Source organism: Muntiacus reevesi, chromosome 4 (assembly GCF_963930625.1).
Source record: "Muntiacus reevesi chromosome 4, mMunRee1.1, whole genome shotgun sequence".
NCBI classification, from domain to species: Eukaryota; Metazoa; Chordata; class Mammalia; order Artiodactyla; family Cervidae; genus Muntiacus; species Muntiacus reevesi.
This window is the reverse complement of record NC_089252.1, coordinates 170,981,513-171,008,794: the sequence shown is the minus strand read 5'-3', so window position 1 is coordinate 171,008,794 and position 27,282 is coordinate 170,981,513. Positions and strand designations below refer to the sequence as shown.

Below are 27,282 nucleotides of genomic sequence, written 5' to 3'. Positions count from 1 at the left end.
TATCTCACCCTCCCCCCGGCCAACCGGCTCCCTGCCACTGCCCCCGCCCCTTGACATCCCAGACTCCCTGACTATTTAAACAGAGATGGGTGCCCCCGTCGGCACACTGTCCTTTGGCCACCCGACATCATGCCTCCCAAGAAGGATGTTCCCGTGAAGAAACCAGTGGGGCCCCCTCCTGCCTCCAAGCCTGCTGCTAAGCCCGCAGTAGGGCCCCCTCCATCCAAGGTTGAGCTACCACCAGCTGTCCCTCTAATCCTTGAGAAACCTGCGAAACCCCAGGAGCCCCCCATCGATCTCTCCAAAGTGGTGGTAAGTCCCTGAAAAGTGAGAAAAGAATGGAGGGGTTGGTACACCAGTGGGATACAGCCTAGGGGACTACGGGTATCTAGAAGGTAGGGAATCAGTAAGCACTGGATGATGGTGGGGGTTTTTCTTAGTACCCCCCGCTTGGAAGCATCTAAACTTAACGAGTATTGTCTTTGTTGCCCTCTGCCTCTAACCGATAACACGTGTGTATGTACATCACTTTGTCACTGACTGTCCTGCTGGAGGCAGAGCCTGTAAGATGGGGAACATCTGGGTTCTCAGGACAGTTTCAAGGTGAAAGGGGGGAGCTGCCGCCTGTGCCTGTCTGACTATTCAATATGAAAAGCCACAGCTCTGAACCCCAGGAGGGAAGGCTGAAGAGGACAGACTTGTTAGACAATCACAGCTGGGGGCCAGGGGTAAATTTAGCCTTTGTTCAGCCCCCAGTTATGTGAGGGATGCAGGGCTCAGGGCAGGAGAGGGAGGGGAACAGGTGGCATGGGATTAACCCTGTTCCCAGGAAACCCTCCCCCCAATAATTCCTCCTCTTGGGATTCTCCCAAGTTCTGGAGCTGGGAATGGGACTGTGGTGGCTGGGTTCCCAGCCTGGTCCCTACGGGCCCCTCCCCAGCAGTGGCTGCCAGTTGGTCGGGAGGAGTGCTGGAGAGGGATTGCGTGAGTCCTGTCATCTCTCCTCACCTGCTCTTCTCTTCCACAGATCGAGTTTAACAAGGACCAGCTGGAGGGTGAGGAGACGCCCCTGAGCCCACTGGCCATCCCCAGTCCCTAGTCAGATCCTCTTTCTAATTCCCTACCTCCATTCCCGACCTTGAAACCTCCCACACTCATGCTCCTTGCGTTCTCTGCTCTGCCCAGCTCAAGCACATTGTTTCTGAATTTCCTCTCTCCTGGTGGTGATGAGAACCCCTTGTCAACACTGACCTCTCGTTACACTCCAGAGTTCAAGGAGGCCTTCGAGCTGTATGACCGAGTCGGGGATGGCAAGATCCAGTTCAGCCAGTGTGGGGACGTGATGAGGGCTCTGGGCCAGAACCCCACCAACGCCGAGGTGCTCAGGGTCATGGGATACCCCAAGAGTGATGGTGAGGGCACCTCTGGGAAAATGAGGGTTTTCAGTTTGGTGGTGGAATGTTGGTAAGGTGATAAAGGATGCTGAGGTGGGTGCCAGGACTTTAAAAACTGTCAAACATAAGGGCAGAAAAATATCTGAATGTTGGTGGTGGGGATGGGAGCTGGGTCCTAGGTGACACCGTGGTAACCTCTCCTTCACCTCTGTCTCAGAGCTGAAGTCCCGGCGTGTGGACTTTGAGACCTTCCTGCCCATGCTCCAGGCAGTCGCCAAGATGCCGGACCGAGGCTCATACCAGGACTACCTGGAGGGCCTCCGGGTGTTTGACAAAGAGCAGAACGGCAAAGTCATGGGGGCCGAGCTCAGACATGTCCTCACCACCCTGGGTGAGGCGGGCACCAGAACTCCTGGGGGTGTTGAGAGGAGGGGATGAACTAAGAAGGGTAGCCAAGTAGGCAGAGCGGGTGAGGGATTACTGTCCTGCGGGTCACGGGCAGGAGCCTGAGAAGGTCAGAGCCTTAGGGACAGCATCTGAAGGTCTTCCTCCAGTCTAAAGGGAGTGGGCTGCAGCTGCCTCCCCAAGGGCGGAAGAAAGGGAAAGAGGCGGGAAATCTGAGTTTCAGTCTTGAGAAGAGATGACTGTACTCTATGATACGGTCTGTTTCTTAATCCTCTAGAATTCAGTTTCCTTGTCTGTCAAAGCTTTCACCACCTATAATTGAGGTGAAATGGAAAGCAAGATTCAGAGACACATTCAAGGCATGCCCACTACAAAGAGGGAATTCTCTTGGGGGACTGTTGCTCTGGGCAAGTCTCCAGGGTGGTAGAAGAGGAGGTAACACCAGAAGAAAGAGGCGCGGGTTGATGAGGGAGGGAAGGCAGGGGCTAAAGCGTTGTGTGTGTCTGGACCCAGGAGAGAGGATGACTGAAGAGGAGGTGGAGTCTGTTTTGGCAGGGCATGAGGACAGCAGTGGCTGCATCAACTACGAAGGTGAGGGGCCAGAGGGGCAGAAAGGACTGGGGAGGAGGGGGGCGGAGGCCCGGGGTATGTGGGTGGAGGCCTCCTGGAGCCCGAATTATCTAAAGTCAGATGGCTTAGCATCAGGCCAGCTTCTGAAGCCCCTCTTGCCTCTTCTCTCTGCAGCCTTCCTGAAGCACATCCTAAGCGTCTGAGCAATGCAGGTAGGGCGCTCTCACTGCGCCTTGAGAGGCCAGCCTCCTTCCTGACCTGCCTGCGTACAAAAGCAGGGGAGTGCGTTTCCGTGTCTTGCTGCGCGAGAGCGGCAGGATTCGGCAACGTTCATCTTTTTCCACAGGTGCAGTGGGGTCGGACGCTGGGCCCCCACCAGGCAAAAGCACGTTCCTGTCGCTAGGAGGCTATTGTTTCAAAATAAAGAGACGTTTCCTCCCTTAGCTTCCGACTCTTGCTTTCCTTAGAGGTGGGGGAGGGAAAGAGCAGGCTCTCCTGTGCCCACCCGCACCCACCAATGCGACCTCCTCTGACCTTCTCGCTGCTCGCAGGAGCAGATTCCTCGCGCCCCACTCCACCTAGTTCTGCAGTTTCTACGCCCCAGGTGGGGCTGTTCCGGGGACTAGGACACCGGCTGGCCCCGCCCACCTCATTACTAATATAGTAACGTCATCTGCATAAACCCGGGCCAGGATCCCTATTGGCTGGGTCCGCTGGGCGACGTCATCGGGACGTACTAAGACTAGGGCTGGGCCGGGAGCCGGAGCCATTACTGCGGGAAAAGGCCCCGAGAGCCGAGCGCCAAGATGGTGGGGCCCGGGGCCGCGGGGATGAGCGGGGCTGGGGGCGCGCGGCGGGGAGCCGGGGAGGGGGCGGGCGGGGAGCAGCGGGTGGATGAGCCTGAGGCCCTCGGGGGCTGGCGCTGGGGCTGGCGGGTCTGGATCCTGCGCTGCTGGGACGCGAGCCCCTCGCGTGGAGCAGGAGTGTGCGGCTCTGAGTTCTTGGGGCCGGGGCGGAGCTGGGGGACTGGAGTTAAGGTGCTGACCACCTCGTCTTCTCCGAGCAGTGCGACTTCACCGAGGACCAGACCGCAGGTAGGCCGTCTCTGACCCCGCCGAGGCCGTGTTAGGGAGGGGGACACGCCCTCGAGCTCCTTCGCCCCCACCGCCTGCTCTTCGGCACCCCCAGGGGAGCACCTCTTGGGCTCCCTTCTCCTTCCTTCTGGATCTTGCATTTTCTTTTCTCACTCTTTCTTCCTCCCTCCCTTCTACTCTAGATCTGAGCCCCAAGCACTGGGTGAGTTGTAGGTGCTGTGGGTGTGTGAAACGACTTGGTCACTAATGCCTGCTGTGTGGGGGGCTTGGGGACGGTGCATTAAGCTGTTTGTGCTCCTCTGTTCCTTAATCCGCCACTTCTGCCTCTTCCTCCTGTGATAACCACCCCCACCCTCAGCTTGGAATTGTGAAGGCTGTAAACAGCAGGGACCTGTTTACTGTGAAAGTGCAACAGGGCAGTTTGCTGAGGATACTTCTTTGTCGCAGTGCCCTCTGAAAGGGCCCTGTACTACAGGGGGGAGAAGCGGCAGGCTGGGGTGACCCCAGTCCCAGGCCGCGGCTCCCACTTCCTTATAAGGACAGGGCCCAGACTGGGCGGTGGCAAATTCCTGCCCTGAGTTGTGTAATGAGGAGGCTGGGCAGGCCTGCTGCAGGCGGAGAGGGTATGTAAGTGGCCGTCACCACTCTGCTAAGGGTTGAGGAAGGCCAGGTCTTCATGTGGGACACCTGAGTTGCGAGGGGCAGACACTGGATACCTCTCGGAGGGCTTGGGTGTACAGTGTTATAAATATTTGATTTCCTCAGCATGATCAGAGTCGAATGGGCAGTGGGGACTGTGGAAGAGGGTTGGGGTTAACACCCATGGGTCCCGTACTGATGTTTATCTGAATCCTCAGAGTTCAAGGAGGCCTTCCAGCTGTTTGACCGAACGGGGGATGGCAAGATCCTGTACAGTCAGTGTGGGGACGTGATGAGGGCCCTGGGCCAGAATCCCACCAACGCCGAGGTGCTCAAAGTCCTGGGGAACCCCAAGAGTGATGGTGAGCGTCCTTAAGAACAACTCCGCAGTGTGGTGGAGGGCCTGCAGTCTTCGGCTAATAGCTTCCTTTTATCTTCCTAGACCCCAAACAAGAGCGGGTCTTGCCTAGCAAATCCCACAGATTGCTGCTGCCTGGAGCGGGAGCCCCTTAACCCCCAGTCCTGAGAACACGTGACCTAGCTTCCCCTCCCTTTCGGCAGAGATGAACGTGAAGGTCCTGGACTTCGAGCACTTCCTGCCCATGCTGCAGACTGTGGCCAAGAACAAGGACCAGGGCACCTACGAGGACTATGTGGAAGGCCTTCGGGTGTTTGACAAGGAAGGGAACGGCACCGTCATGGGTGCTGAGATCCGGCACGTTCTCGTCACACTGGGTGAGGCTCTGCCCTTCTTGAGGTGCCACCTGCTAGACATCCCGATGTCACCCGACTCCAGAACGTTCGCGTCCCTTCCCCTCTGCAGGTGAGAAGATGACAGAGGAAGAAGTAGAGATGCTGGTGGCCGGGCATGAGGACAGCAACGGCTGTATCAACTACGAAGGTGAGGGACGAGCCGGGGTCTCACGGGGCAGGTCAGGCACAGCACCGGGGGCTTTCCCGTCCCTGGATTCAGGCTCCTAAACAAGTGCCAGGGGGCACGGGCAGGGCCCGGCCCAGCCAGGAGCGGGAGCCAGGGGGGTGTGAGGCAGGGAAGAGCTCCCGGGGCCTGCAGGGTGGGGAAGGGGTGGGAGGTGAAAACTACGGGATGTCGGGCCCCGGGCCGCCCGACCCCTTCACCCCGCGCCTGCGTCTTGTCTTCACCGTGTCTCTTCCTTCCTGCAGCGTTTGTGAGGCATATCCTGTCGGGGTGACCGGCCCGTGGGGCGGGTACGGCTCCTCCCAGCCCCTCCCCTAGCTGCCCTCCCCGTGGGTTCCTCCCCAGCCCCTGCCCTCCCCCGCCATCTGCCTTCCTCCTCCCGGCATGTCTGCATGGAGCTGACTGGGGAGGGGCGAGGACAGCCTGGGCGCTGGTACCTCCTGCTCTCCTGGGACGGGCTCTGAGGTCTGGTTGGCTTCTAGGGCGCTGGTGTCTGGGAACTCACACCAGCCTACCTAGCCCTGTCTGGCTTCGTGGTGGTCCTGTAGCCCGGGATCACGTGGAGGGCGGGGGGCGTGGGTTGCCTGCCCCATCGTGCTGCTGTAGGTCTTTCCCCTTCTTTCCGCTGGGCAGCTTGGAGGTACCCTAACCCACAACTCTGTCTCCTCCTCCCGGCAGTGGCTGGCAGTAGCCCTAGGTGTAGTTGGGAACTCTTCCGCCTCTGCTGTCTTCTTGCCGCTCGGGGTGGGGCGGGGGACTAACAGCCGCTGGGAGGGGAGCTGGGGGCCGAGAGTACTGGGCAGACGCAAGGCGGCCCCTCTGCAAGCTGACCCCAAGGTTGGCCGCGGCGGGCACGTTCCTCACGCTGCCTCTGTGGTCTTGTGGTCTCCTGGCGGACCCCTCCCCTCCGCCCTGCTCCCTGGCTCACCCCCTCTCCTTTCCACAGAGCTTGTCCGCATGGTGTTGAATGGCTGAGGATGTCCCCCATGTGCGTGGACGCTGCACCGTCCTTGTGGGAGACTGTGTGTGTAGCCTGGAGGCTTCCTAGGTTCTCCTGTCACAGTATTTTCCCCAGATTCTCTCTCTTGGATATGTCTGCCATCAGCATTCACCAAATAAACTTGTTCTCTGCTCTATGTGCAGTTCTGCTCTTCTTCCTGAGCAGGGTGAAAGGGAACACAGTCCCGGGTCAGTGGACCAGAGGTTGGGGAAAGCCAGCCTCGGGCCTGTAGGAGCCGCCTTTGCTCAGTTAAGAAATGCTGGCTTCACTCACGGTGCTACAGAGGCTACACTGGGGGATTGGGAAAGCCATAAATGCCCGCAGGACTAAGGCTGGCCACCCTCATTCCACCCCTTGTGGGGCCGAGTCCTCTCCGAGCCCTCCCTGCCGTGGAAGGCCTTTTGTCAGGGAGCCCGGGAGGTGTTTACCGGAGCGAGAGTCAGGCCATATTAGTACTGCCTGAGCTGTCACTGCAGCGAGATGCCTGCCTTCTCCCGCCTAATAAGGGAAGACATGAAGCCACCGCTTCTGAGAGGATAAATAGACAAAATTTCCAGGTTGTGAGATGTCCTTCCAAATCTTAAGTGGCTATTTTTAGAGCAGGTGAGAGCCTCTCCCCAGCTCCTGCAGTTGTTCAGCCCCGACAGCTGGGCTGCCTTTGGCCCGGTGTTGGCCGGGCGCCTCTGCAGCCCCGCCCAACGCTGCTGGAAGGACTCCCGGGTGCTGCCTCCCGCCGATCCCCCTGCCTCACTGCCACGGGTAAGGCAACACAGAAGGCATCCACAAGATGGAACGGAAAGCAAATTAATTTATAAAAAAAAAAAAGGGAAAAGAAAAAATTTACAGAAAACTTTCGAACAGAAAAAAGGTGCCAAGACACAGAGGAGGAGAAACGGGGGCACGAGGGACAAAGGGCCTGGCGGGAGGGGCCGGGAAGCGGAGAGCCTTGGATCACTGCTGTCTTCACGTTGGGGATGAGGAGGGGACGGCTGGTGCTCGGGGCACTGCAATCTGGGAGCAGAGCTGAGCACGAGCTGCCTTCGGGGGTCGGCACGCCCCCAGGTCAGGCCCCGCACCCAGCTGCCATCCCAAATCCCAGGGAATTCCCCACCACCAGCCACGTCGGTCACGGTGGGAGGGAAGAGGCGACAGAGGGACCCACCACGTCCCTCTGTAAGAAGGAGGTGCTTAAGTGCTTTTTTGACAATCCCACGTTTTAAAAACTTCCCATTCTTTTGGTGCTCCCCTCTCTGCATCTTCCGGGAGTCAGGCCCGGGAGGAGGCCACACAGCTCCACGTGCCCTTTCTTCTTCCTCCACCACCTACCACGGGGATCCCCGAGACGTTTCCCCACCAAATAGACATACGCTGACATCTACTACGCAGGAGACTTTAAAAACACAAAACTGACATTCAGAGGGAACGGGGTCACTGGCTGAGCCGGGGGGCCTAAACAGGAACAGAGGAAGCAGGAGGCAGGAGTGGGAATAAACGCGGCCAAGCGGGTGGGGGCTGACTCGCTAAGGAGGGCTGGAGGAGACAGACCCTGCCACTATTCTATCAGAGCTCTCCCCAGAACCTAAACACCCCCTTCCTAAAACTCACCTCCCTCCTCCAAAAAATGCAAAAGTTGGATTTTTCTCACTGGTTGGAGGGCTTTTTTAAATCTCTACTTCCTTTTAAAGGGCTTTCCCCCCCAATCCATAAAAAATGCAGTAGTTTTGTGGGGATGTGCCCTTAAGAGTGGTTAATAGGACCTTTGCCAGCCCTTCCTTTGAGGGCAGCGTCCCCATCCTATCTTCTCTCCCAGACATTAGAAACATCTTTTCCACAGAAGTCCTTGGATCATCCAATATAAAAACGCATGCCCCTGACAGGCACGGTGGGGGCTCTGGAGGGGCAGGAGGACTTTCTTACGTAGTGACGAACTCTCCAGGCTGGGGAAGGGTCCCAGTGGTGGGGACGGGGCTGTTCTGGAACCGTGATCTCCGTGGGGGGTGAGGAGGGAGAGAGGTGTCGGGCGGCTCCTCACTGGGGGGGTGGCACGGGGGTGACTGTGCCTGTGCTCGGGGCCGTGGGGTCTGGAGGCAGGGGGGTGCCTGGGTCTGTGGAGAGAAGAAAGTTGCATCAGCTGAGGGGAGCAGGCCACCAGACACAGCCGGGCGTGGCATGCGATGGACGGAGATGAGTGCCCCCGACGGACAGCCTCCTTTTCCCAGCGCCCTCTCCCGCCACACGCCGGGAGAACTGCTGCGCCCCTAACTGTCCTCCTGCCCCCCCCAGGGAGCTCTCTACACGGGGCACCTGAGCGTGATGGGGACAAGCAAACGTCATGCAAACGAGGAGCTGATTTTCCAGTTTACAACTGAGATGCTCTGTCAGAGGACTCCTCCGGGACCCACCAGTGGAAGGCCCCAGCGTCATCCCAGGGGGCAGCTGCCAGGCTGGGGAATGGCGGGGGACAGCCAGAGAGGCCCTTCCCTCCTGTGTTCTAATTTTACCACAGCGTTCAAAAACAGGGTCCTGGAAGCCCTGGTCCCCGAGCCCCCCCCCGGACCCCGCCCTCCCCCGTGACCCTGCAGGACCCTTCTCACCTGGCAGCGGGCTGGCAGTGGGCAGCAGGTTGCCCTGAACAGCCGCCACAATGGCAGGGCTCTGGGCTGCGGCGGATCCGAGCCCCGGCCCGAGAGGCAAAGATGGCATGGTGGTGGTCGCCGGCAGGTTAGGGTGTGGAGGGTTCGCCATGGACACAGGCAGGTTAGGTGGGGGGAGCGTGGCCGGGGCGAACGGGAGATGGTGGTGATGCCCATGCAGGTTAGGAGGGGGGAGGTTAATACTGATGGAGTCGGCTAGGCTACCAAATGGGATGATGGATGGCGCGGGAGGAGGAGGCGGCATGCCAAAAGGCAAACCCAAAGGAGCATTACCCGCCACGCCTGGGTGCCCGCTGCCTGGCACTGCCCCTGGCATCATTGAGGGAGTTTGTTGGTTGGGGAACGGTGAGGGGCCTGGGAATGAAGAGGGAGATGGAGAAAATTGGAGGCATACAATCTTACTCACCAACTCACTCTCACAGTGAGGATAACCCACTCACTCCGAGGCACCATCTTCCCTTTTCCTGATACTAGAACTGAGTGATAAATCCTTGGAACAAAATTCCAAAAATCTGGCTCGGGGGAGGGAGCCCTGTTGACTTAGGGAATAGCCACGGTGAAGGAGGATCTGTGGAAACTGAGGTCAATCCTCATCTCCAGCCCTATCACACTCTGCCTCTGAGAACTGGAACACTCCCCCGGACCCCGGCACTCAGCCAGCGTCAGGAGCCATCACTCACCATGGGGTCCAGGGGGCGGTACCCCTGGTGGGACGGCCCCAGGCTGGGGGGCTCCAGCTGGTGGCTGCTGCTGCGGCCCCACAGTTGGCCCTGCCTGCCCGAGCTGTTCCGAGGGCCCCAGGCTTCCAGGAGGGGCCCCACTGCCCGCGGGAGCCGGGGCCACAGAGGCTGGAGCCATGGCCAAGCCATGGACAGCGGGTGGCCCAGCGGCGCCGGGAGGCGGGACCGGCTGGGAGCCTGGGGGCAGGGCCGGCGGCGGCGGCGGCGGCTGCTGGTGCATCTGCTGGAAGTGCTGCTGCCGGGCCCGCATCTCCGCGTACTTCAGCTGCTCCATGTGGAAGGCTTGTCTGTCGGCCAGCAGCTGCTGCCTCTGGTACTCCAGCTGCCGGACGATGGGGAGCTGTCAGCCGGCGGCAGGAAGCCCCAGGCGCACACCTTGCCCCCCTCTGTCTTCTGACAAGCCCAGCCTCCCACTCCCGCGATCCCCACAGCAAACCGCAGCCTTGCGCCTGGCTTCCGTTGTTCTCGCCTCCCCTCCCCTCTCCAGATCCCCCCACCAGGTCCTCTGGCTGCCCGCATGGCTTCTCACTGCAGTGGACAAGTGGACTTAATCTGATGGTAGCCCTTGTTCATTTTCAGCTCCAAAGCTTTGAATCTGTCATTACTTTCATTTGGAAACCGACTCCACCCCAACCAAGTTCCTCTAGTCAAATCATGTTCTTTCCCTCCTTCAAAACCAAAGAAAAACACAATTCTTAGGAAGCCCTCCCAGATCACCTCACTGGCCTCTGAGCTTTGGCTTTATTCTGCTCTCACTCAGGACTTTCATACTTGATTGGAAATCTCTTAATTTCCATTTGTCAGATACTTGAAGCATTAACCAACTTTGACGTCTGCATATGGGATAACTGATATCTTCAATTGAGGAGTTCAGGATCAGGGTCCTTGTCTTCTTTCTACTTCTTTTATGTCTTCCAAGAATCAAAATGATTCGACACCATGTCCACCCTATTCCCTGACTTCAACCCCTGAACCTGAAGCCCTTCCCCTCTCATCATGCCTTAAACCTGTCCAATCACTCAACAGTCACTCCGTAGCAAGTCTACCGTGGACTAAGCAGCCTTCAAGGACCTGGAGATGCAGCAAAGAACCAACAAGAACTTGGCCCTGGGGCTGACACTCTGCGGGACCTCAGTCTCCAGGCTGTCCCTGTGGGGCCACGTGTCCCTAGCCGCCGGGCCGGCTCCTCCTGCCCTGTTCTGCTCCGCTGGGATGCCCTGCCGGCTGCAGGCTCCCTGTACTGCTGCTCCCCTCGCCCCAAACTGAGGCCCAGCCCAGCGCCAACGTGGGGCCCCGCCACCCCCCGGGGACTTGACTCACCGCTTCCCGCTCCCGGTCCATGATCGTCTCTAGCTCCTCAAAGTGCCGGAGTTTGATTTCCAGCTTTTTCATCTGGGTCTCCACCAGCAGGGCCACCAGAGATTTGATCTTCCTCTCCTCAACGGCAGCCAAGTGCTAAGGAGGAGGGGCGGGGTGGCCATCAGCGGAAGGGCCCAGCTGAAGACGCTGGGCGACAGAGAAGGGTGGGGTGGGGGCTGACAGGCTTTAAGACAGAGCTTGCTGTGCTCACAACCCAGAGAGCAGCACAGGCTTGAGTGGTATTTTTAAAAGAACGTGAAAAAAAGAGAGAATATCAAAGGATAAGACGTGGTCAAATCATCGAGAGGGTGAAGACAGGCCCACTCAGGACTTCCCCGGTGGTCTGGTGGCTAAGAATCCACCTTCCAACGCAGAGCATGTGGGTTCGATCGCTGGCCGGGGAATTAACATCCCGTAGGCCGTGGGGCAAGTCCGCCCGCGGCCCCAAGTGCCGCAACCGGCGCCCGGGAGCTGCTGCTTCTGCAGCCTTCTCGCTCCAGAGCCTGTGCTCCGCAACATGCCACGCCAAGACCCAGTGCGGCCAAATAAGTAAAAGGTTTTACAATAAAAAGTTACAAACAAGAAACAAAACAGGCCTAATGATAAAGGCTTAAAGAAGATGAGCGAGGGGATGACCAAGGGGCCCCCTCAGGATCCGACGGGGACAGGGGACAGGCCGGCACCGGGTGAGGATGACACGGCAGGCGCTCCGCCAGGGGACCCGCGATGAGCAGCGGCGCCCCCTTCCCCGGGCCCGGGCCTCACCTTGGCCTTCACGGCGGCGGCGGCCAGGGCTGCGGCGGCGGCGGTGGAGAGGTTGCCCTCGCCGATGTCGCGCTCCACCTTCGTCTTCCGCTCCCCCTCCGGCTCCACGGCTTCTTTCAGCACCTCCTCCTGCCCCTCCTTGGGCTCCTTCTCCTTCTCAGGGTCCGCTGGGCCGGGAAGAGGGCCGTGAGCCCGGGGCCCGGCTTCCTCTCTGAAGCCCGACCGCCACGCGCAGCTCACCTGTCGGGTCTCCATCGCCCTTCTCGGACTCCTTCTCGCTGTCGCCGTCCTTCCCCTTCTCCTCGTCCTTCTTGGGCGGCTCGCTGGTCTTCTCCTTCGCTTCCTCCTCTGCAATCCCACCTCCTTCTCGAGGTTCCTGGAGTCCCAGGGAAAGGACAAAGGGGAGAGTCAGGGTGTGGTTCGCACACAGAGCCCAGACAGGAGCCGAGTTTACACCTCTCACTGGGGCGGGGACCTGCATCCAGGACGCAGCCCCATCAGAGCCCAGCCCTTGCCTGCCCGAGCTAAGTGGAGCCGGCTCCCCTTCCCTGGTCCACGCCGGACCCCTCGGCCTTCCCAGCCCGTGTCAATCCCGCTGTACCTTGGGTTCCTTCTTATCCTCTGTGGCCTGGCCCTCCGCCCGCGCCTCGTCAGTCCCGCTCTCCTCTGGGTCCAGGGGAAGAGGAAACAGGAAATGTCTGACAGCTGGTCTACCACACTCTTCCAACTGCCCCTTCTAGCCAAGATCTTACTGGGAGAGCCAGTGGGAAGCCACGGTACCTAAAGTAAAGCCCCACCAACTCACCCCATCCGTCTCACGCTCTGAGGTCGGGTGGAGGCAGGGATGGTGAGGGGAGGCCAGGCGCCTGAGGCTGCTGGTACAAAGGGAGGAATTGGGGAACACGGCAGGCCTTACCGATCCTCTCTGGCTCATCGGAGGTGGTCCCTGCGATGCCACTGCTTTCCAGACCAAAGGCTGGGTCCGCCTTGCCTGTCACTTTGGCGGCTTCTTCCACTTTCCTAACGTGGGCCTCCACCAAAGCTGTGGGGACCTCTTCCTTCATTTTGGAGAACTCTTCTGTAAGACCCAGACAGGGGGAGGCTGGGAGCAGGCAGGCAGGCAGTTATGGCACTCTCTGTGAGAGCTCCCTCACAAGCCCAGCTCTTCATCTCCACCTGCGTGGAGCTGGACCGTTGCCTGGGCTTGCCAGCCACAGACAAGGCCAGTAGGGGAGTGAACTTGAGGGGGTTCCCCGGTCAGAGTACCCAGCCTTTCCAATGCAAACCAAGAGGGCTGGCAGCCCTGCGCGTTACCTAGGGCTGACTTCGCAGCAGCTGAGGCCACTCGAGGATCGACGACAGAGGCCAGGAAGGCAACGGTGCTCATCACAGGGTTGCCGGACTGGCTGAAGGGGATGGGCTGGTAGGCCAGGGGGCCCAGGGAGGCCTGTGAGTCCTCCAGGTACGGGTCTTCGATGGGAAGCCGGAGGAAATGCAAGATGCACTCGTCCTGCGTGCGGCTGCCCACGTGCTCCGACACCTTGTTCCAGTCGTCCTTGTACATCTCCAGCGCCTGCGGTGGCGACAGCCACACTCGCTCCAGCGGCCGCCGCCCCCGGGCCGCGCCCCCGCCCCACCGGGCAGGGCCGCCTCGGGCTCTCTGGCTTGTGACACGCAGGTGCCCTGCCGGGCCCAGGCGGAGTCTCCAAGGAGCACTTGGAGAGGACAGGGGCTGACAAAACGGCCGCAGCCCCTGCCCGGCGCTGGCCCCGCGCTGGGAGCAGAGAGACGGGCAGGATCACGCCCTCGCCGCTCCCTGGCCACCCCCCTCCCGCAGGACACTCCCCCTCCCGCCCCGCTACCTCCAGGAGCAGCAGGGTCTCCTGCTCCGTCCACTCGCGAGTGGCGCTGGCTGCAGCTTTGCTCTGCACGGAAACGCGGGTGGGTCAGCGGGGAGAGCTGCGGCCTCGAGGGCCCAGGGGGCACCGACCCCGCCGCCCCGCACCTTGGAGGGCACGTTCTTCTTCGTGTACATGTCCGTGCGCAGCCCGAAGTTCTGCATGTCCGCCGGTTTCTCCTTGCCTTTGTCAGGGAAGCTGAGCATTTGCTGGGAAGCGGAGTTCTGCTATTTGTGGAAGGGAAAGAAAGAGGTGAATCCGAGTGACTGCCGGGACCAGGGGCAGACAGAGAGAGAGGACAGACAGAAGGCGCTCCCTCCCCACAGCCAGGGACGCCCCTGGGGACTTCCTCCCTCACTGCAGCGCCTGTGCTCTCGAGGCGCTTCTTCCCGGGCAGGGGCCCCTAGTAAAGGGGCGAAGAAGCGGCCCAGCGGGGTCTACACCCCACCTACCAGCTCTGGCTTGCCCTTAGCCGTCTCTGGCACCAGGTCATCCAGCTCTTTGCCCTTTCGCCCAGCCTTGGTATCAGCATCAACCTGGCGGCCCTGGGGGACAGAGCTTGGCGTCATGGAGGCTGGGCACAAAATGACCAGGCTGAGGCCCTGGAGGCCTCCAGACCAGACGCTGGGCAGCCCGAAGCTCGGGGGGCACTCATGCCACAGTTCCGTGTTCCCTTAATGATTAATTAGATCCGGAATTGGCACGATATCCATTTGTATTCGCATGTGTCTTTACAGGTTCTCTTAGGAGCTGGACAAGTAGGTTCTAATCCTACATGTCTGACCCTGGGCAAGCCACATAACAATTTTTGTAATGTATGAAATGGAAATGGAAAAAAATGGAAGTGAAAAAAATTATGGAGCAAAAATGAAAAAAATGTTGGAAACGTGACAAGGTTAAAAAATTTCATGCAACTGAACTGTAAGCCATTTTTCTCTATCTGCGCCATCCCCTACATTAGCCTATCTGCTCCCCAAGGACAAGCATCTTTTCTCCCTCAGCAAGTCCTTGCAGTCTTAGGTACAAAGGCTGAGAGAGGGTGCTAAATACATGGGACTGACTCCTGTGGCCCTTTGCATCCCATGGAAAAGGAAGAAGCCTCAAAACACTCCTGAAACATTACCCTAAAAAACCAGAAAAAGAAAAGTCCAAAGAAGCCCGTCTGCCCCGGTCCCCCGGCCCGAAGCCCTTCTCTACCTGCGGGGTCTTGGGCTGCAGCGGCACCAGCCCAGACGGTGTGTCCGCCAAGACGTGGAAGTGAGAGGTGGGCGGAGGCCCCATAGGAGTTGGTCGACTCTCGGCATCCACCTGGTAGTTGATGAGACCCCACTGTTCTAGGAAGGCATGGACCCTGTGAGGAGAGGCGGAGACTGGGTCACACACGAGGAGACGGCCGGGGGCAGGCTCTTCTCTGCTCCTTCTCCTCCCCGGGAAATACGGCCTCCTCCCGGCCCCCACAGAGCAGACAGCCCAGTCTCCATCTGCGCCAGGGCCTCGCTCCATGGCCGCCCAGCCGCTAAACATCGCTTCCTGCACCTCTCACTGGATACGCTCCTTCACTACAGACGGGCTCCTTCTCCCTCCCGCCACACTGCAGGGCGCGCCCTGCCATCCCCTAAGCCACCCTGACCCCAGCCTGAACGTGGCCTTTCTCTAGAGGTGTCTTTCCTGCTCATCCCCGACGCGCCGTGCCAGCGGCCTCTCTGCTTCAGCCAAGAGGCATCTGTGCGCATCGCCCTTGAGCCACCCCCCAGCTGCCACCCCCCAGCTGCAGACCCACCTCATGATGGCACAGACATCCCCTGCCAGGTTCCTGCGACAGGCGGTGGACGTGAGATACTCTTGGGGGTTCAGCCGGTAAGTGTCAATCATGAAGTTCCGATAGGCCAGGTAGCTTAGAGGAGAGAGAGAGGGACGCTGAGAGGGCTGAGGGGTGGGAAGAATTGGTAAGAGGAGAACGACCTTCACGTGTGGCAAAGAATGCCTCATCTGACTCAACATGCACTGCGGGTCTCCGGTGTGCTAGACGTGAGGGGTTCAGACCCTTGATGGGATTTCTCGTTAAACGAGTTATCTCCTTGGCTGTGTGTGCTTGGGGATTTTTCATCCAGCTTCTTCTCTTGGCCATTCCACGTGGCTTGCCGGATCTCAGCTCCCTTCCCGGGAAATGAACCTGGATCCTGGCAGTGAAAGTCCAGAATCCTAACCACTAGGCTAACAGAATCCTAACCATGACGCTAACAAATGCCTCATCCAACCAACATTTGGGAAAGAAAACAAAGAGAAAGTGCCCTGAATTCCAAAGGCAGATGTTAAAGGGAAGTCCCAGAGGTGCCTCCACCTAGGGGGCAGGGCACAGCCTTTTTTTTTCTTTCTTTTTATTTATTTATTAATTTTTTTTTTAGGGCACAGTCTAAAGAAGACATGTTTAGAAGGTGGGAAGGTCTGAGTTCAAATCCTAGTTCTACTATGATGGCCTTAAATTTCTGAACCTCAGTCACCTTAACAGTAAAATGAAGTGTCTGCTGAGAACAGAAAGGTCTGTAGAGATAGACGGTAGTGCTGGGCACGCTCTAGCAGCTCCAACGGTGGCAGCTACTGGGTGATGCAGCGGAAAGTCTGAGAGCATGAGCCAGACCACAGCACTCAGAGCCCAGCTTCATTGCTCACCAGCTGCGAACTGTAAGCAAGTGACTGAAGCCCTCCTTGTCAGTAAACTGAAGACAGTAAGACTACCGCTAAAGTGATGTGAAGACTGAATTAGTCAAGGTACATAGGACACTTAGGATAATAAGTAATTAGAGATAGAGGGCTCTCAATACATATAGGCAATTATCGTCACTTGGTATTTTACACCCAGAGTGCAAAGTGTGAAGAGTTCTAGTTCCAACCCTCCCTGCAGATCAAGTTGAACTCATGTCATCTGTCACTACTGCCTCTGGAGAGAGCAAGGCTTCTTCATACACTGCTTTCCCAGCAAGAGGAGGAGCAGAGAGCGATACCAGGCTGTGGGGAAAGAAATGGTGGAAGGGACGGGGACCCTGGAGCAGCGGGACGGGGAGCTGAGGAGCCGCTGGGAAGCCGGGGACCCCGGAGCAGGGGGACGGGGAGCTGAGGACCGCTGGGAAGCCGGGGACCCCGGAGCAGGGGGACGGGGAGCTGAGGAGCCGCTGGGAAGCTGGGGACCCCGGAGCAGGGGGACGGGGAGCTGAGGAGCCGCTGGGAAGCCAGTGCGCTCAGCCCTCAGGGGGCCCGGGCTCAGCACCAGCTCCCACCTGCCCGACCATGTCTATCCTGGAACACTCCTAATCACAGAAAAATCACCAAACGAAAGTCAGGCAGGTTTGCTCTGAGGAGGAGCCTCGAAGGACATGAAGATGTCTGAGCCCCAGGCCCAGACGTTACAAAACACATCTCTCTATCCTTTAATTCACAGAGATCACTTATGCTGGAGATATTTACGTTTTAGAGAGCACAGGTAATTGTGGATGGAGAGCTCTAAACCCCGTTAAAAGAAACAGAAGGAGGAAACAGCTGAGCCCGGGGGGAGCAGACGCTTGTTCTGAACGGAAGAGCAAGCCTCACACGGCCCCCGGCAGATCCCAGAGGGCAGGCCCAGCGCCGGGCCAGGGCTGCCTGTGAGCCTAGCGCAGGGCCTGTCTCATGTAAGGAGCCAAGAAGTGTTTGCCCAACTGGATCAGGAGGAAGAGAACCACGAGCAGGAGGGCCTTACATTTCCGGAGTCTTGGACTTGTTCTTGCCATTGAAGAACTCAGGGAGAGCCCTCCGTTCGATGGCGTGAACACTGCAAGAGAAGCCAGGGAGCAATGAGGAGGCTCGAGTGGAGGGAGGGGACCCCAAAGACGTGAGGGGGACCCCAAAGGAGGAAGCGTCTGGGACAAGGGGCAGCAAGCAGGAACAGGAGGCCTGGATCTGAACTAGACCAGGAGCCCCCCTACAGCTGAACGGTACCGCAGCCTTGCTGGCTGAGGCGGCGGGAGGCGGAACGCGCTGACCCGTGGGCACGGGAGAGTGAGGCGCTGGTGAGGGGCTGGAGCAGCGGTACCTGTTGTAGTCAAACCAGGCCGCGTAGCTGGGGATGATGATGTGGTGGGTCTGCTCGGTCACGTTGTCCTCGTGCAGCTCCGGGTTCTTGGTCTGCTCCCCCTTGGTGCCCGGGCTGCTCTCGTCCTCGTCCTGCAGGCACGCAGGCCGCTGGACCCTCGGCCCTCTCGTTCAGCCCGCAGCAGCCCCCCGCTTCTCCCCAACCCTGGGAACGTGGGCACGAAAGGTGGGATGGGACGCAACAGTCACGGGCCGTGGGACTCGGAAGGCTCTGAGGTTTGAGCAACAGTGAGAATGAGTTCTAGGCTGGGAAGAGTCTGGGCAGTGGCAAGTCTGGGTGAAAGGAACTTTGTAATCAGGGGCCGAATCCCAGCGAGAGCTGGGGCTCTGCAAGCCGGCTCTACCTTGCCCATGGTCTCCATGCTCTCATCCTCTTGTTCATCTGGAAGAGACAGCAAGACAGAGGTTGCTGCTGCCTGAGGGTCCGGAGAACGAGTGCGCTTCTGGAAAGGCCCCAGCAGGCCAGGGGCAGGGGCCGGCCTCCCGCCCCCGCCTCTGGGCGCTGACTGCCTTGCCCTGGGTGCCCCATCTTACCCAGGTCGGTCATGGTGCCTCCTTTGACTGGGGCTGACTCCGAGTCCTTCTTAGTGTTGACTGCCAGGGGAGAGAGTCCTTTTAACAGACAGGTTCTGTCTGAATCAAGCCCTCACCTCTCCACTGTGAGCAGCTCCAGAGCGCTCAGCTTCTCCCAAAGCTTGCTCCATCCGTCACAAAATGACCAATCACAACCATTCCAGAGCTTGAGACTTCTCCCTTTGCGTCAAAGATTCACCTCACTCGACCTTTTTCTTACAAAGCGTCTTCTACCCTATGAACATTCACCAGTCACTCTTGTCTCTGGGCCCCTGAGCTCCATACAGAAGTCTGCAAGTTCCTTCTGGACTGACACCGAGTCTGACCAAATCATTCTGGAGAGGACTGGCTGGATCTCAAACATTTTTGAAAGCAGAGGACATTTTCCTCCACTGAATTCATACATGGAAGCTCACAGAAAACAGAGAGAGGAGAGCTGCTCTGATGGAAGAAGGGGTGAAAGCTGGGACTCCTCTCTCAGGGGCCTTCCCCGCCCTCCTCCTGAAACCCAGCCTGGCTGGCTGTGGAATACTGACAGAGGGCAGCGCCGCAGGGCAGCGGCCTCCAAAGTGGGGACGCGACAGAGGCCCACTGGGATACAGGCTGAGGATACCAGAACCTCTTCCTGTAACCTGACCCTCTACGTCTTCCTAATCTTACATAAGGCATGTCTTTCATAACGTTCCTAACGGTGGCGGTGAACACTGCATGTGTCTAATTGGTGCGCAAGTGTATCTTACGGACGCGGAAAGTGAAAGCCGCTCAGCCTGTCTGACTCTGCGACCCCACGGGCTGTAGGCATGGGATTCCCCAGGCCAGAACACGGAGTGGGCAGCCGTTCCCTTCTCCAGGGGCATCTTCCCAACCCAGGGACTGAACCCAGGTCTCTCGCATTGCAGACGGATTCTTTACCAGCTGAGCCACAGGGAAGACCAAGAACACTGGAGTGGGTAGCCTATCCCTTCTCCAGCGGATCTTCCCGACCCAGGAATCGAACCAGGGTCTCCTGCGTTGCAGGCGGATTCTTTACCAACTGAGCTATCAAGTGCGTAATAAAAAGTTTGGGGACAGCACGGTCCATGACTCAAGACATGGAAATGAAGTTAGAGGATTGTCTGTGCTGATGACAGTGGTTTCAATAACCAGCTAATTAAGGGAAAGAGTCTCTATACCTGGGAAGGCATCCCGCCCAGCAGTGTTGAACACAGGCCGGGCAGGGGCGGCCCGGGAGCCTGGCCTGGCCCGTACCTGTCTTGGGCAGCGTCACCTCCTCCACGTTGGGGACGGGCGAGGGCTCGTCCATGTCCTTCGTCAGGTCCTCCTGCTCCTCCTCTCTGTGGCCCCGCTTTGACTTGGTGTAAGGCGTTGAGGGGCTGCGGAGGAGAGAGAGTGCCCGTGAATCCAGGCATCCTCGGACAAGGGATCCCTGGAAGGTGAGTTCAATGGAAAGGAAGCAAGAAAAACTCCCAAAGGAACTGTGAGGTACAACGTGATAAACGTAAATAACACTGCTCTACGGTGCACACGGAAGCTTCAGGAGAGTAAATCCTGGCCTTCCCTGCCGGTCCAGTGGTTAAGAACGCAGGAGACACAGGTTTTATCCTCGGGCCGGGAAGATCCCATGTGACACGGAGCGCCCGAACTCCCGCCCAGCTCCCAAGTCTGTGCTCTAGTGCCCGGGAGCCGCAACCAGGGAAGCCGCTGAGCTCTGCGCCCTGCAGCGGGAGAAGCCAACTCAGCGAGCGGCCTGCTCATCACCACTGAGAGGAGCTCCCGCTTGTCGCAACTAGAGAAAAGCCCAGCAGCAGTGAAGACCCAACACAGCCAGAAAACAAAACAAAAAAAAAAGAGAGTAAATCCTCAGAGTTCTCAGAACAAGGAAAAAAATTTTTTTACTTATTTTTCTATTTCTTTAATTTACTATCTACACGAGACAAAAGATGCTTACCAAATGTACTCTGATAATCACTTCACAATGCATGTAAACCAAATCATGATGTATTCCTTAAACTTCTACAAGGCTGTATGTGAGTTACATCGCAATAAAACTGCAAGGAAGGGACCTCCCTGCTGGTCCAGTGGTTGAAAATCCACCTTCCAATGCAGGGAAGTGGGCTCGATCCCTGCTCCAGGGAGTAAGATCCCACATGCGGCAGGGCAACTAAGCCCCCGCCACAGCTACGAAGCCTGAATGTCCTAGCGCTCGTGTGCCATACTAGAGCACCCACGGGCTGCAGGGAAGATCTTGAGCAACCTCGAGCACTGCAATCAAGACCAGACGCAGCCAAAAATAAACTAATTAAAAAAACAACTGCAAGGAAGAAAATTGGGAGAGAAGATCCTGACGGCAGAGCAGAGCAAAGAAGAAACTGACCACTACAAAGTGGGAGAGGCGAAGACCTTTCACCCGCAGATTGAGCTCTGCGCTTCCTCCAGGCCAGGACCGCAAGCAGACACTGGAGAGCTACAGACCTCTTCCCTCGCAGGCCAGCGCCTGGCAGTTACAGGAGGGGGTCTGTCCTTCCTTCCTTAACCAGCATGTGGGCAGGGGCCGGTTGGGGCTGGCCTACCCCTTCTTAGCGTTCTTCTTCTTGGCTTCTGGGGTCGGTGACGGTGAGGGGGAGCGCTTCCTCTTCTTATAGTTGCCCCCCTTCTTGTCCCGTCGGTCCGAGTCTGGGCTGTTCACCTATAGGTTGAAGAATTGGGGCAGATGTCGGCCAACAATCTCCAGCGAAGACTGTTCTGAGACTTGGGCTAAGGGCTCAGGAGAAAAGAAAAAGAGTTTTCACCTCATCTGTCAGCGTCTTGGCTGAAATCTTCTTTCGTCGGGAGACAGGGTTTTTGTCATCATTTACTTCGTAGTCTTCCTCATTCATCCATTCATTGAAGGTGTCTGTGTCCAGGATCCATTTTGCATGAACCTGAAGCACAAAGGCAGATGGTTCCTGGGAGAGGCCTGGAAGCCCTAGCTCTGTCTGGGGACCCTTAACAGAGGAGCCCAAGGGCCCAGGAGCCTCTCTGTCCACCTCCAAGAGCAGTCCGGCCCCGGATTCTTCTCGGGGGAGGGAGGACGGACAAGGAGAGCTCACCTTCCGAGGCTTCTCAGGAGTTGGAGCATCTTCCACAGATGCTTCAATTTCACTGGCTGGGATCCATGTGTCATAACTGCCATGGGAAATTGAGCGTGAAGCACAATCAATGGGATAGAGTTGTGGAAAAATAAAGGGCAAACCTTTTACCTTTCCCATTTACAAAAAAAGCGGGCTGTTGGGTTACTTTTTGTACGGTTTGTTGGGTATGATTATTTTTTTCCAATTAATATTGGGATTCTTTTCACTATACAGTAATAAAAATGATTAAAAAACATTTCAAAAATAGAAGAAAGGAATCATCCTAACACAAGCATTTGTGACATTCAGTATATATGTTTTCCCCAGTAACTTTTTTCTACAATTTTTCCCCCTATTATTTTGTTTTTACATAAGGGCAAGGATACTACTTGTCATTTTACATTCTACTTTTTCCCAATACTTACCTATAAATTATGTACAGTATCTCTATCACTTTAATACTGTAAAATAGCCCACTCACTAGGTATATAAATTTGCTGAAACATTTCCCCACTGTTAAGATATTGAGATTATTTCTAATGTTTACTTACCAAAACTCACACTAGGATAACCATCTCACACACAAAGCCCCAATCCTTTCAGCCTAAGCTTTGTCCAGTAAGCCCAAACTTCCCACAGAGCAGGCAGAGGGTTCGCATAATAGGCGGGAGAACAAATTAACAGAGCAAAAAGCAGCTCTCAAAGAGCGCCCTCTGGCTTTCCTAGATGCTCCAGGGCTTTTCAGCCTGGCTCTTGTGCTTACACCTGTCCCAGATCCCATCCTCACCTGTCAGGATAGTAGCCCCAGTGCAGGAGAACCTGCTTATCTCTCTTCATGACCGGCCGGACCCATTCCTCTGGGGACAGAGACACAGCAGGATGAGACATGAGCTGAAAGGGCACAGATACCACAGAACTCCGCACACACCACCTGCCGGAGCAGGGCCGCGGGCTGCGGACGAGGGCGGCGCGAAGAGTCAGGGTTCTAAGGAGGGACGAGCCCCGGCGCTGCACAGCTCCTGAGTGGTCCTCCACCTCCCAGCCCAGGCCATCCACTGCGGTGAGCAAGAAAACCCAGGTCTCACCTTCCTCCAGGTTCCCTGGAACGGGATACACAACGTGGGAAGCGCTGTTCTTATCCTCAGTGACCGTTCCCTGGACAACATACAGAGAGGCAGGTAAGTGTGGTCCCCTTTGAATCAGTCATGAATGTAAATAAACCAAAGTAAGATTGAACCGCAGATCTGCCTTCATGATCATATGGTAACAGAATGGTATGAAGGTTGGTTTGCATTCTCTAAATACACATCAGCTGAGTGGCAGAGAGAAACAGCTGGGACTTTGCTAATAATGGAGAAAAATCAAAGAATTTTAAATTGCTACAGATAAACCTCTGAACAGATACTCTGTTACACATGTGAAATGAACAGTCAAGTTTATGTCCCTGTATGTCCCAATGACATCTGCTTGTAATTACAGAGTTCCAGAGAGCAAAGATCTCACTGATCTGAAATCAGGCAATCTCTAGCTCAGTGGAAATAGATGCTTTTCCCCTCAGGCCTGTGCAGACTCTAGGGACAGTGCGCTACACCTGCCAAGAACCGGAATGGGAGAAACGGAAACAGAGGCTTCAAGCTTTAATTCTAATATTCTTCTAAACAGGCGGGGCTACCCTGGGGCTGCTACTTGTATGCAAAACATCAGAGAAAGAGTTACGGAATTTCTAAAACCTCTCCTGACCCACCCACTCACCTGATGTCTCTTGATAATGTCTTTTAATTTCCCTAGCAGTTTGGGTTCAATTTCTGGGCACAGAAAAATGTTAGGTCGAGACAGGCAATTATTCTGTGGGGAGAAGAAATAAGTGGGATGAGAACATAGGGAAGGGGTGTTTTGGATTCTCATGCAGGGAAGGGAGATAAGTGGGGGAGTTCTTGACTATTACCTGCACCAAGGACTTCTCAATGGTCATGAACATTTCCACATTGCGGTCCATGCGTGATGGATTCTGGAAATCGTAACGCCGCCTTGTAAAGAAGCAATAATCTAGTGAGTGGTATAGCTCAAGTCTGGGGACGAGGTTAGCATGTGTGATTATTTTAACATGGGAGATCAGGAGGCAATTTTGCCCTCAGCTGTGCCAAAATCACCTGGGATCTGGGGTTCACTGATCTCAACTACACAAATCACTTTGTAGTTAGTCCGAAAGGACAAAGAAAGGCTTGAGATGGCAACCTAAGAATCCCTTTTTCTCTACAATACACACACCGGCACGCACATACACATTCACGCATTCTGAGACTCCTGGCTCTGACTCCCAGCCACTTTTCTGACCTAGCAGGTCAGGTCTGCTGATCTAGCAAAGTAAAAGACTTGTAAGAATGTCTACCCTCTCCCACCCTACAAAGACCCCAGGGAATCATAAAGGGGGATTCCCTTTAAACTAAATGTAAGAAGTACAGAGAGAAGAGAAGGCCTCTCACCATCCCTGGTCACTCTTGAACTTGTAGGCAGCTGCAAGTATGTGGCATAGCGAGCCTCCTGCTTTGAAATCTAGGAAACATTTGATCTACAAAATTGAGACAGGGAAGAAGTATGTAAGAGTTACATCCTAAATTATCTTATGATTTAACAATTCTTTCACAAAATTTTATGCTGCACTGATCTCCCTCTCAAAGCTGGAATTCCTTAACCCCTGTGCCATTCTATCTTGCAGCCTAGAAGAGGGGAGAGAAACCACCGTTCACAAAGCCGCACCACGTCCCCTGCCGGATTCCCTTTGCTGGGTTACCTCGTTAATCATTACAGGTTATACCTACAAGGGAGGTATATTAATCAAGAGATAAAGGAACCAAGACTCAACGGCATAAATGGCTTGTCCAAGACGACAGAGACACCAAGTGTACAAATCCAAACCTCACACGCTTTCCACCATGCCCTGAGTTTCATGACTGAGTTGAGACACTCTGAGATAACCTGTTGCATGAACTATTACTAGGACAAAAGGGATGGCAAACTGGGGGCTCTGCCAAGCCAGTAACACCCCAACCAGGGAAAGGGATGGTAGGAAGTCACCCAAACCTCAGAAACTAGAAGATTTACAAAAACAAAAAAGACAGCTCCTCCTCGGATTTGCCCCCTCGCTTTTTGCACTCACCGGCAGTTTAGTGAGCGGTGCATTGCTGACATGTTTGCCAAAAACTTCCTCCTGAAATTGTAGCAACTGTACAACCAGGCTAGACAGGGACTTGTTGGTGGGCGGTTCGGCTTGTATATACTGGGGAAACAGGGAGAAGGGAAGAAAGACAGACCCCAAGTCAATTTCCCACCGTATCCCTTATTTCTCCCCCAGGAGCTCTGGAAGCATCTGGGATAGAAATCGTGTCCTCTCCCCCTACACACCTAATCTCTTAGAAAGAAACTGGCAGAAGGCAGGCCTGAGGTGCCCCTCACCAAGAAGATGGATTTCAACTGCCTACTACCAGTCTTGGGTGCTGAGGGTATAGGCAGCTTCCTACTCTCCCCCAAATACACCCTAAAAATGGAGCTGCAGGGTCCTGATCTTTGGCCGTTGGCACCAAGAGTTGTAAAATTCTGAAGATTCATAGGGATCAGGCCACAGAAGCACCATCTGGAATGCTCTAAGGGGGACAGCAGTCTACTTCTTCGAGTAATGGTGTGGAAGGCCAAGATTCCCCCTATAATACAGCCTGATAAGAAAGGTGCAAAGAGGCAACACAGGGCACATGTCTTCACATGCCCTCCTAGAAGGGAAAAGCCAGGTGGGCAATAGCAAGCCAGGTGGGCAATAGCAAGCCAGTATGTACGCTTTCTGAGGAAACTGTATTGGACACAGGCGACCCTGGGCCTTCTTAAATATTTCCATATAATGCGACCTAGCATCCTGGCCTTCAGTTCTCATGTAAAACTGTGCAAAGAGGCTAACCTTACCTTTTGATCCCCTTTTCCTCAACCCCGACCTTAGAAAAAAGTGCACCTTTTGGTGGGAGGTGTAAAGAGATCCTTGAAAGAAAAGGTAGATGACAAAGAGCTAAGAGCTTGACAGCTGAACTAGGTCACAGGCTGTCAATCCCCCCAGGGCCAGACACTAAGCCCCTAGACTGATCTCCTGTCCAAAAGGTCAGAGGTAGAAGCCTGGGAGCCAGAGCCTCACACTGGGATAGAGACGAGCCACAGACCCAGCAGCTGTTGGTCAAGCTCTGACACCCAGAGAGACCCCTGAGAACAGGGCCAGACTCATCACCGGGATCAGAGAGGCGTTCTCCTCCACGGGCCCATCGCACTTCTGACAGGTTGCAGAGATGAGCAGGAAGAACTGGGAGCTGAAGGAAAGTCCGAGAACCTCTTATTGGGGGTAGTGAGAAGGAAGAGACGCAGACCCTCTCCAGAGAAAAGCCCTAGGCAGAGATGTCCCTTTCAACCAGGCCTAAAGACAAAGGCAGCACCAGGAAGAGGTCTGGTATAAAAGACAGGTAAGGCTTGAACCCTTTGTTCACGACCTCAGTATCTCCTGCGAGGGGATGGGGGGCTCCGGACACAAACTGCATCCTAGGCTCTGAACCCCAAACCCAAGGCAATGCAAGGCCAGGTGGCGGGGTGATTTCGTTGTGAAGTTGAGCAATGCTTTTAGAAGGGGCAGCTGCCCAGGAACTCCTATACCCGGACTCCCAAAGACGTTCTGTTCCCCCTTGGACGGAGATGGGGGTCGGGCGGTAGCCAGGTGATCCCGGCCTGGGGGCCTTTTTCCGGCCGGTGAGCAGCGGAGGGCCTGCTCTGGGGCTGTTTACCCTCCGGCTTCCATCATCTTGCTCTGAACGTACACAAAGCGGCGGCGAGGCCTCAGCCCTGCTGGTACCTGGCTTCGCGGGGGCCCCGGCGGGCACGCTCGGGCGGCCGGGCGGGGGTGGGGGGACCCTCGGCACCCGGCCACCCGCCGCCGTCCCTCCCGGAAAGGCCCGGAGGGCGCTGGCTTCTGCAGGGTGGGCAGCCGGCGCCGCGACCCGCCGCGCGGCGGGGAGAGCCGGGGGCAGCGCGCGCAGCCGCGGGGGCGGCGGCCGGAGCCGGGCGCCGGGGGAGGGGCGCGGGCGGCGGCGGGCCGCGGGGAGGGCGCGGCCGCGGGGGCGGGCGGCCGGGCTGGGGGCGCGCGGGCCGCGGCCCCTGCGTCCCGCCGCCGCCCCGCGCGGCCTGCCCGCCTACCTTCTTGTAGTTCTTGCCGAGCCACAGCCGCACGTTGTCGAACTGGGTCACGGTGTCCGCGGCCTCGTAGTACTTCACGTTGGGGCCGCCGTCCTTCTTCCGCACCGCCATCTTCTCGGGCTCGGGCCCGCCGCCGCCCGCCCCGCTCCGCTCAGCGCCCGCCTCCTCCGCCTCCTCCTCCGCCCGCCTCCCGCCGCCTCCCGCCGCCGCGGCCGCCGCCTCCCGCCGCCTGGGCCGGCCCCGGCCCGCGCAGCGCCCCCTGCCGGCCGGCCGGACGCCGCGGCGGCGGAGCGCCCGATCGGCGCGGACCCTGGCGGCCTCCCTGGCGGCGGCGGAGCGCCCGATCGGCGCGGACCCCGGCGGTCTCCCTGGAGGCGGCGGAGCGCCCGATCGGCGCGGACCCCGGCGGTCTCCCTGGAGGCGGAGGAGCGCCCGATCGGCTCGGACCCCGGCGGCCTCCCTGGCGGCGGCGGAGCGCCCGATCGGCGCGGACCCCGGCGGTCTCCCTGGAGGCGGCGGAGCGCCCGATCGGCGCGGACCCCGGCGGTCTCCCTGGAGGCGGCGGAGCGCCCGATCGGCGCGGACCCCGGCGGCCTCCCTGGAGGCGGCGGAGCGCCCGATCGGCGCGGACCCTGGCGGCCTCCCTGGCGGCGGCGGCCCGCGCTCCGGGAGGAAGCGGCTTCCTGGAGGGGCGCACGCCCTCCTGAGGCCGCGCTGGACCTGGCCTGACGTCTTTTCTTGCCTCTCAGCCGCGGGAGGCGGGCACCTCTCTATCCTACCCCGAGGGGTGCCGGCCGCTCGA

At 57.4% G+C, this 27,282-nt stretch overlaps 3 protein-coding genes across 10 annotated transcripts; 2 read left to right on the top strand and 1 right to left on the bottom strand.

The window, feature by feature from the left end:
- The first annotated feature begins 83 nt into the window (after nucleotides 1-83).
- MYL6B (myosin light chain 6B) lies at nucleotides 84-2,812 on the top strand. The gene is made up of 7 exons (XM_065934925.1): nucleotides 84-312; nucleotides 1,028-1,055; nucleotides 1,269-1,412; nucleotides 1,612-1,785; nucleotides 2,313-2,390; nucleotides 2,544-2,581; nucleotides 2,716-2,812. The coding sequence occupies exons 1-6, from the start codon at nucleotides 130-132 to the stop codon at nucleotides 2,570-2,572; spliced, it is 636 nt and encodes a 211-aa protein (XP_065790997.1). The 5' UTR covers nucleotides 84-129; the 3' UTR covers nucleotides 2,573-2,581; nucleotides 2,716-2,812.
- A 272-nt stretch (nucleotides 2,813-3,084) lies between these two features.
- On the top strand, nucleotides 3,085-6,175 carry MYL6 (myosin light chain 6). 2 transcript variants are annotated; one of them, XM_065934927.1, is made up of 7 exons: nucleotides 3,085-3,178; nucleotides 3,436-3,463; nucleotides 4,321-4,464; nucleotides 4,664-4,837; nucleotides 4,926-5,003; nucleotides 5,285-5,329; nucleotides 5,986-6,175. In XM_065934927.1, exons 1-6 carry the CDS (start codon nucleotides 3,176-3,178, stop codon nucleotides 5,311-5,313), a joined length of 456 nt encoding a protein of 151 aa, XP_065790999.1. In that variant the 5' UTR covers nucleotides 3,085-3,175; the 3' UTR covers nucleotides 5,314-5,329; nucleotides 5,986-6,175. The 2 variants fall into 2 exon arrangements, with proteins under 2 accessions (XP_065790999.1, XP_065790998.1); XM_065934926.1 differs by lacking the exon at nucleotides 5,285-5,329.
- Nucleotides 6,176-6,827: 652 nt separating this feature from the next.
- SMARCC2 (SWI/SNF related, matrix associated, actin dependent regulator of chromatin subfamily c member 2) lies at nucleotides 6,828-26,674 on the bottom strand. Of its 7 annotated transcripts, none has more exons than XM_065934924.1 (30): nucleotides 26,481-26,674; nucleotides 24,421-24,540; nucleotides 23,747-23,832; nucleotides 23,209-23,290; nucleotides 23,016-23,108; nucleotides 22,349-22,418; nucleotides 22,051-22,120; nucleotides 21,243-21,318; nucleotides 20,943-21,074; nucleotides 20,724-20,839; nucleotides 19,402-19,526; nucleotides 18,115-18,174; nucleotides 17,925-17,962; nucleotides 17,522-17,652; nucleotides 17,189-17,260; nucleotides 15,236-15,349; nucleotides 14,653-14,806; nucleotides 13,908-14,000; nucleotides 13,563-13,679; nucleotides 13,420-13,482; nucleotides 12,872-13,130; nucleotides 12,474-12,635; nucleotides 12,159-12,223; nucleotides 11,798-11,933; nucleotides 11,558-11,724; nucleotides 10,754-10,888; nucleotides 9,374-9,755; nucleotides 8,967-9,047; nucleotides 8,634-8,699; nucleotides 6,828-8,144 (listed from the first exon to the last, which is right to left on the bottom strand). In XM_065934924.1, the coding sequence occupies exons 1-30, from the start codon at nucleotides 26,589-26,591 to the stop codon at nucleotides 8,068-8,070; spliced, it is 3,453 nt and encodes a 1,150-aa protein (XP_065790996.1). In that variant the 5' UTR covers nucleotides 26,592-26,674; the 3' UTR covers nucleotides 6,828-8,067. The 7 variants fall into 7 exon arrangements, with proteins under 7 accessions (XP_065790996.1, XP_065790994.1, XP_065790991.1 ...); XM_065934922.1 differs by having other exon boundaries at nucleotides 13,563-13,682; nucleotides 26,481-26,664; XM_065934919.1 differs by having other exon boundaries at nucleotides 8,634-9,047; nucleotides 26,481-26,666.
- Nucleotides 26,675-27,282: the final 608 nt, after the last annotated feature.

Excerpts from the sequence above, each read along its gene's own strand:
- MYL6B (XM_065934925.1), top strand. The coding sequence starts at position 130 with ATGCCTCCCAAGAAGGATGTTCCCGTGAAGAAACCAGTGGGGCCCCCT. Across the intron at positions 313-1,027 it reads TCGATCTCTCCAAAGTGGTG|ATCGAGTTTAACAAGGACCA; the intron begins GTAAGTCCCTGA and ends TCTCTTCCACAG. Across the intron at positions 1,413-1,611 it reads GGGATACCCCAAGAGTGATG|AGCTGAAGTCCCGGCGTGTG; the intron begins GTGAGGGCACCT and ends CCTCTGTCTCAG.
- MYL6 (XM_065934926.1), top strand. Across the intron at positions 4,465-4,663 it reads GGGGAACCCCAAGAGTGATG|AGATGAACGTGAAGGTCCTG; the intron begins GTGAGCGTCCTT and ends CCCTTTCGGCAG. Across the intron at positions 5,004-5,985 it reads CGGCTGTATCAACTACGAAG|AGCTTGTCCGCATGGTGTTG; the intron begins GTGAGGGACGAG and ends TCCTTTCCACAG.
- SMARCC2 (XM_065934918.1), bottom strand. The coding sequence starts at position 26,591 with ATGGCGGTGCGGAAGAAGGACGGCGGCCCCAACGTGAAGTACTACGAG. Across the intron at positions 18,175-19,401 it reads GGTGACGCTGCCCAAGACAG|TCAACACTAAGAAGGACTCG; the intron begins GTACGGGCCAGG and ends CTCCCCTGGCAG. Across the intron at positions 9,756-10,753 it reads TGGACCGGGAGCGGGAAGCG|CTGGAGTACCAGAGGCAGCA; the intron begins GTGAGTCAAGTC and ends ATCGTCCGGCAG.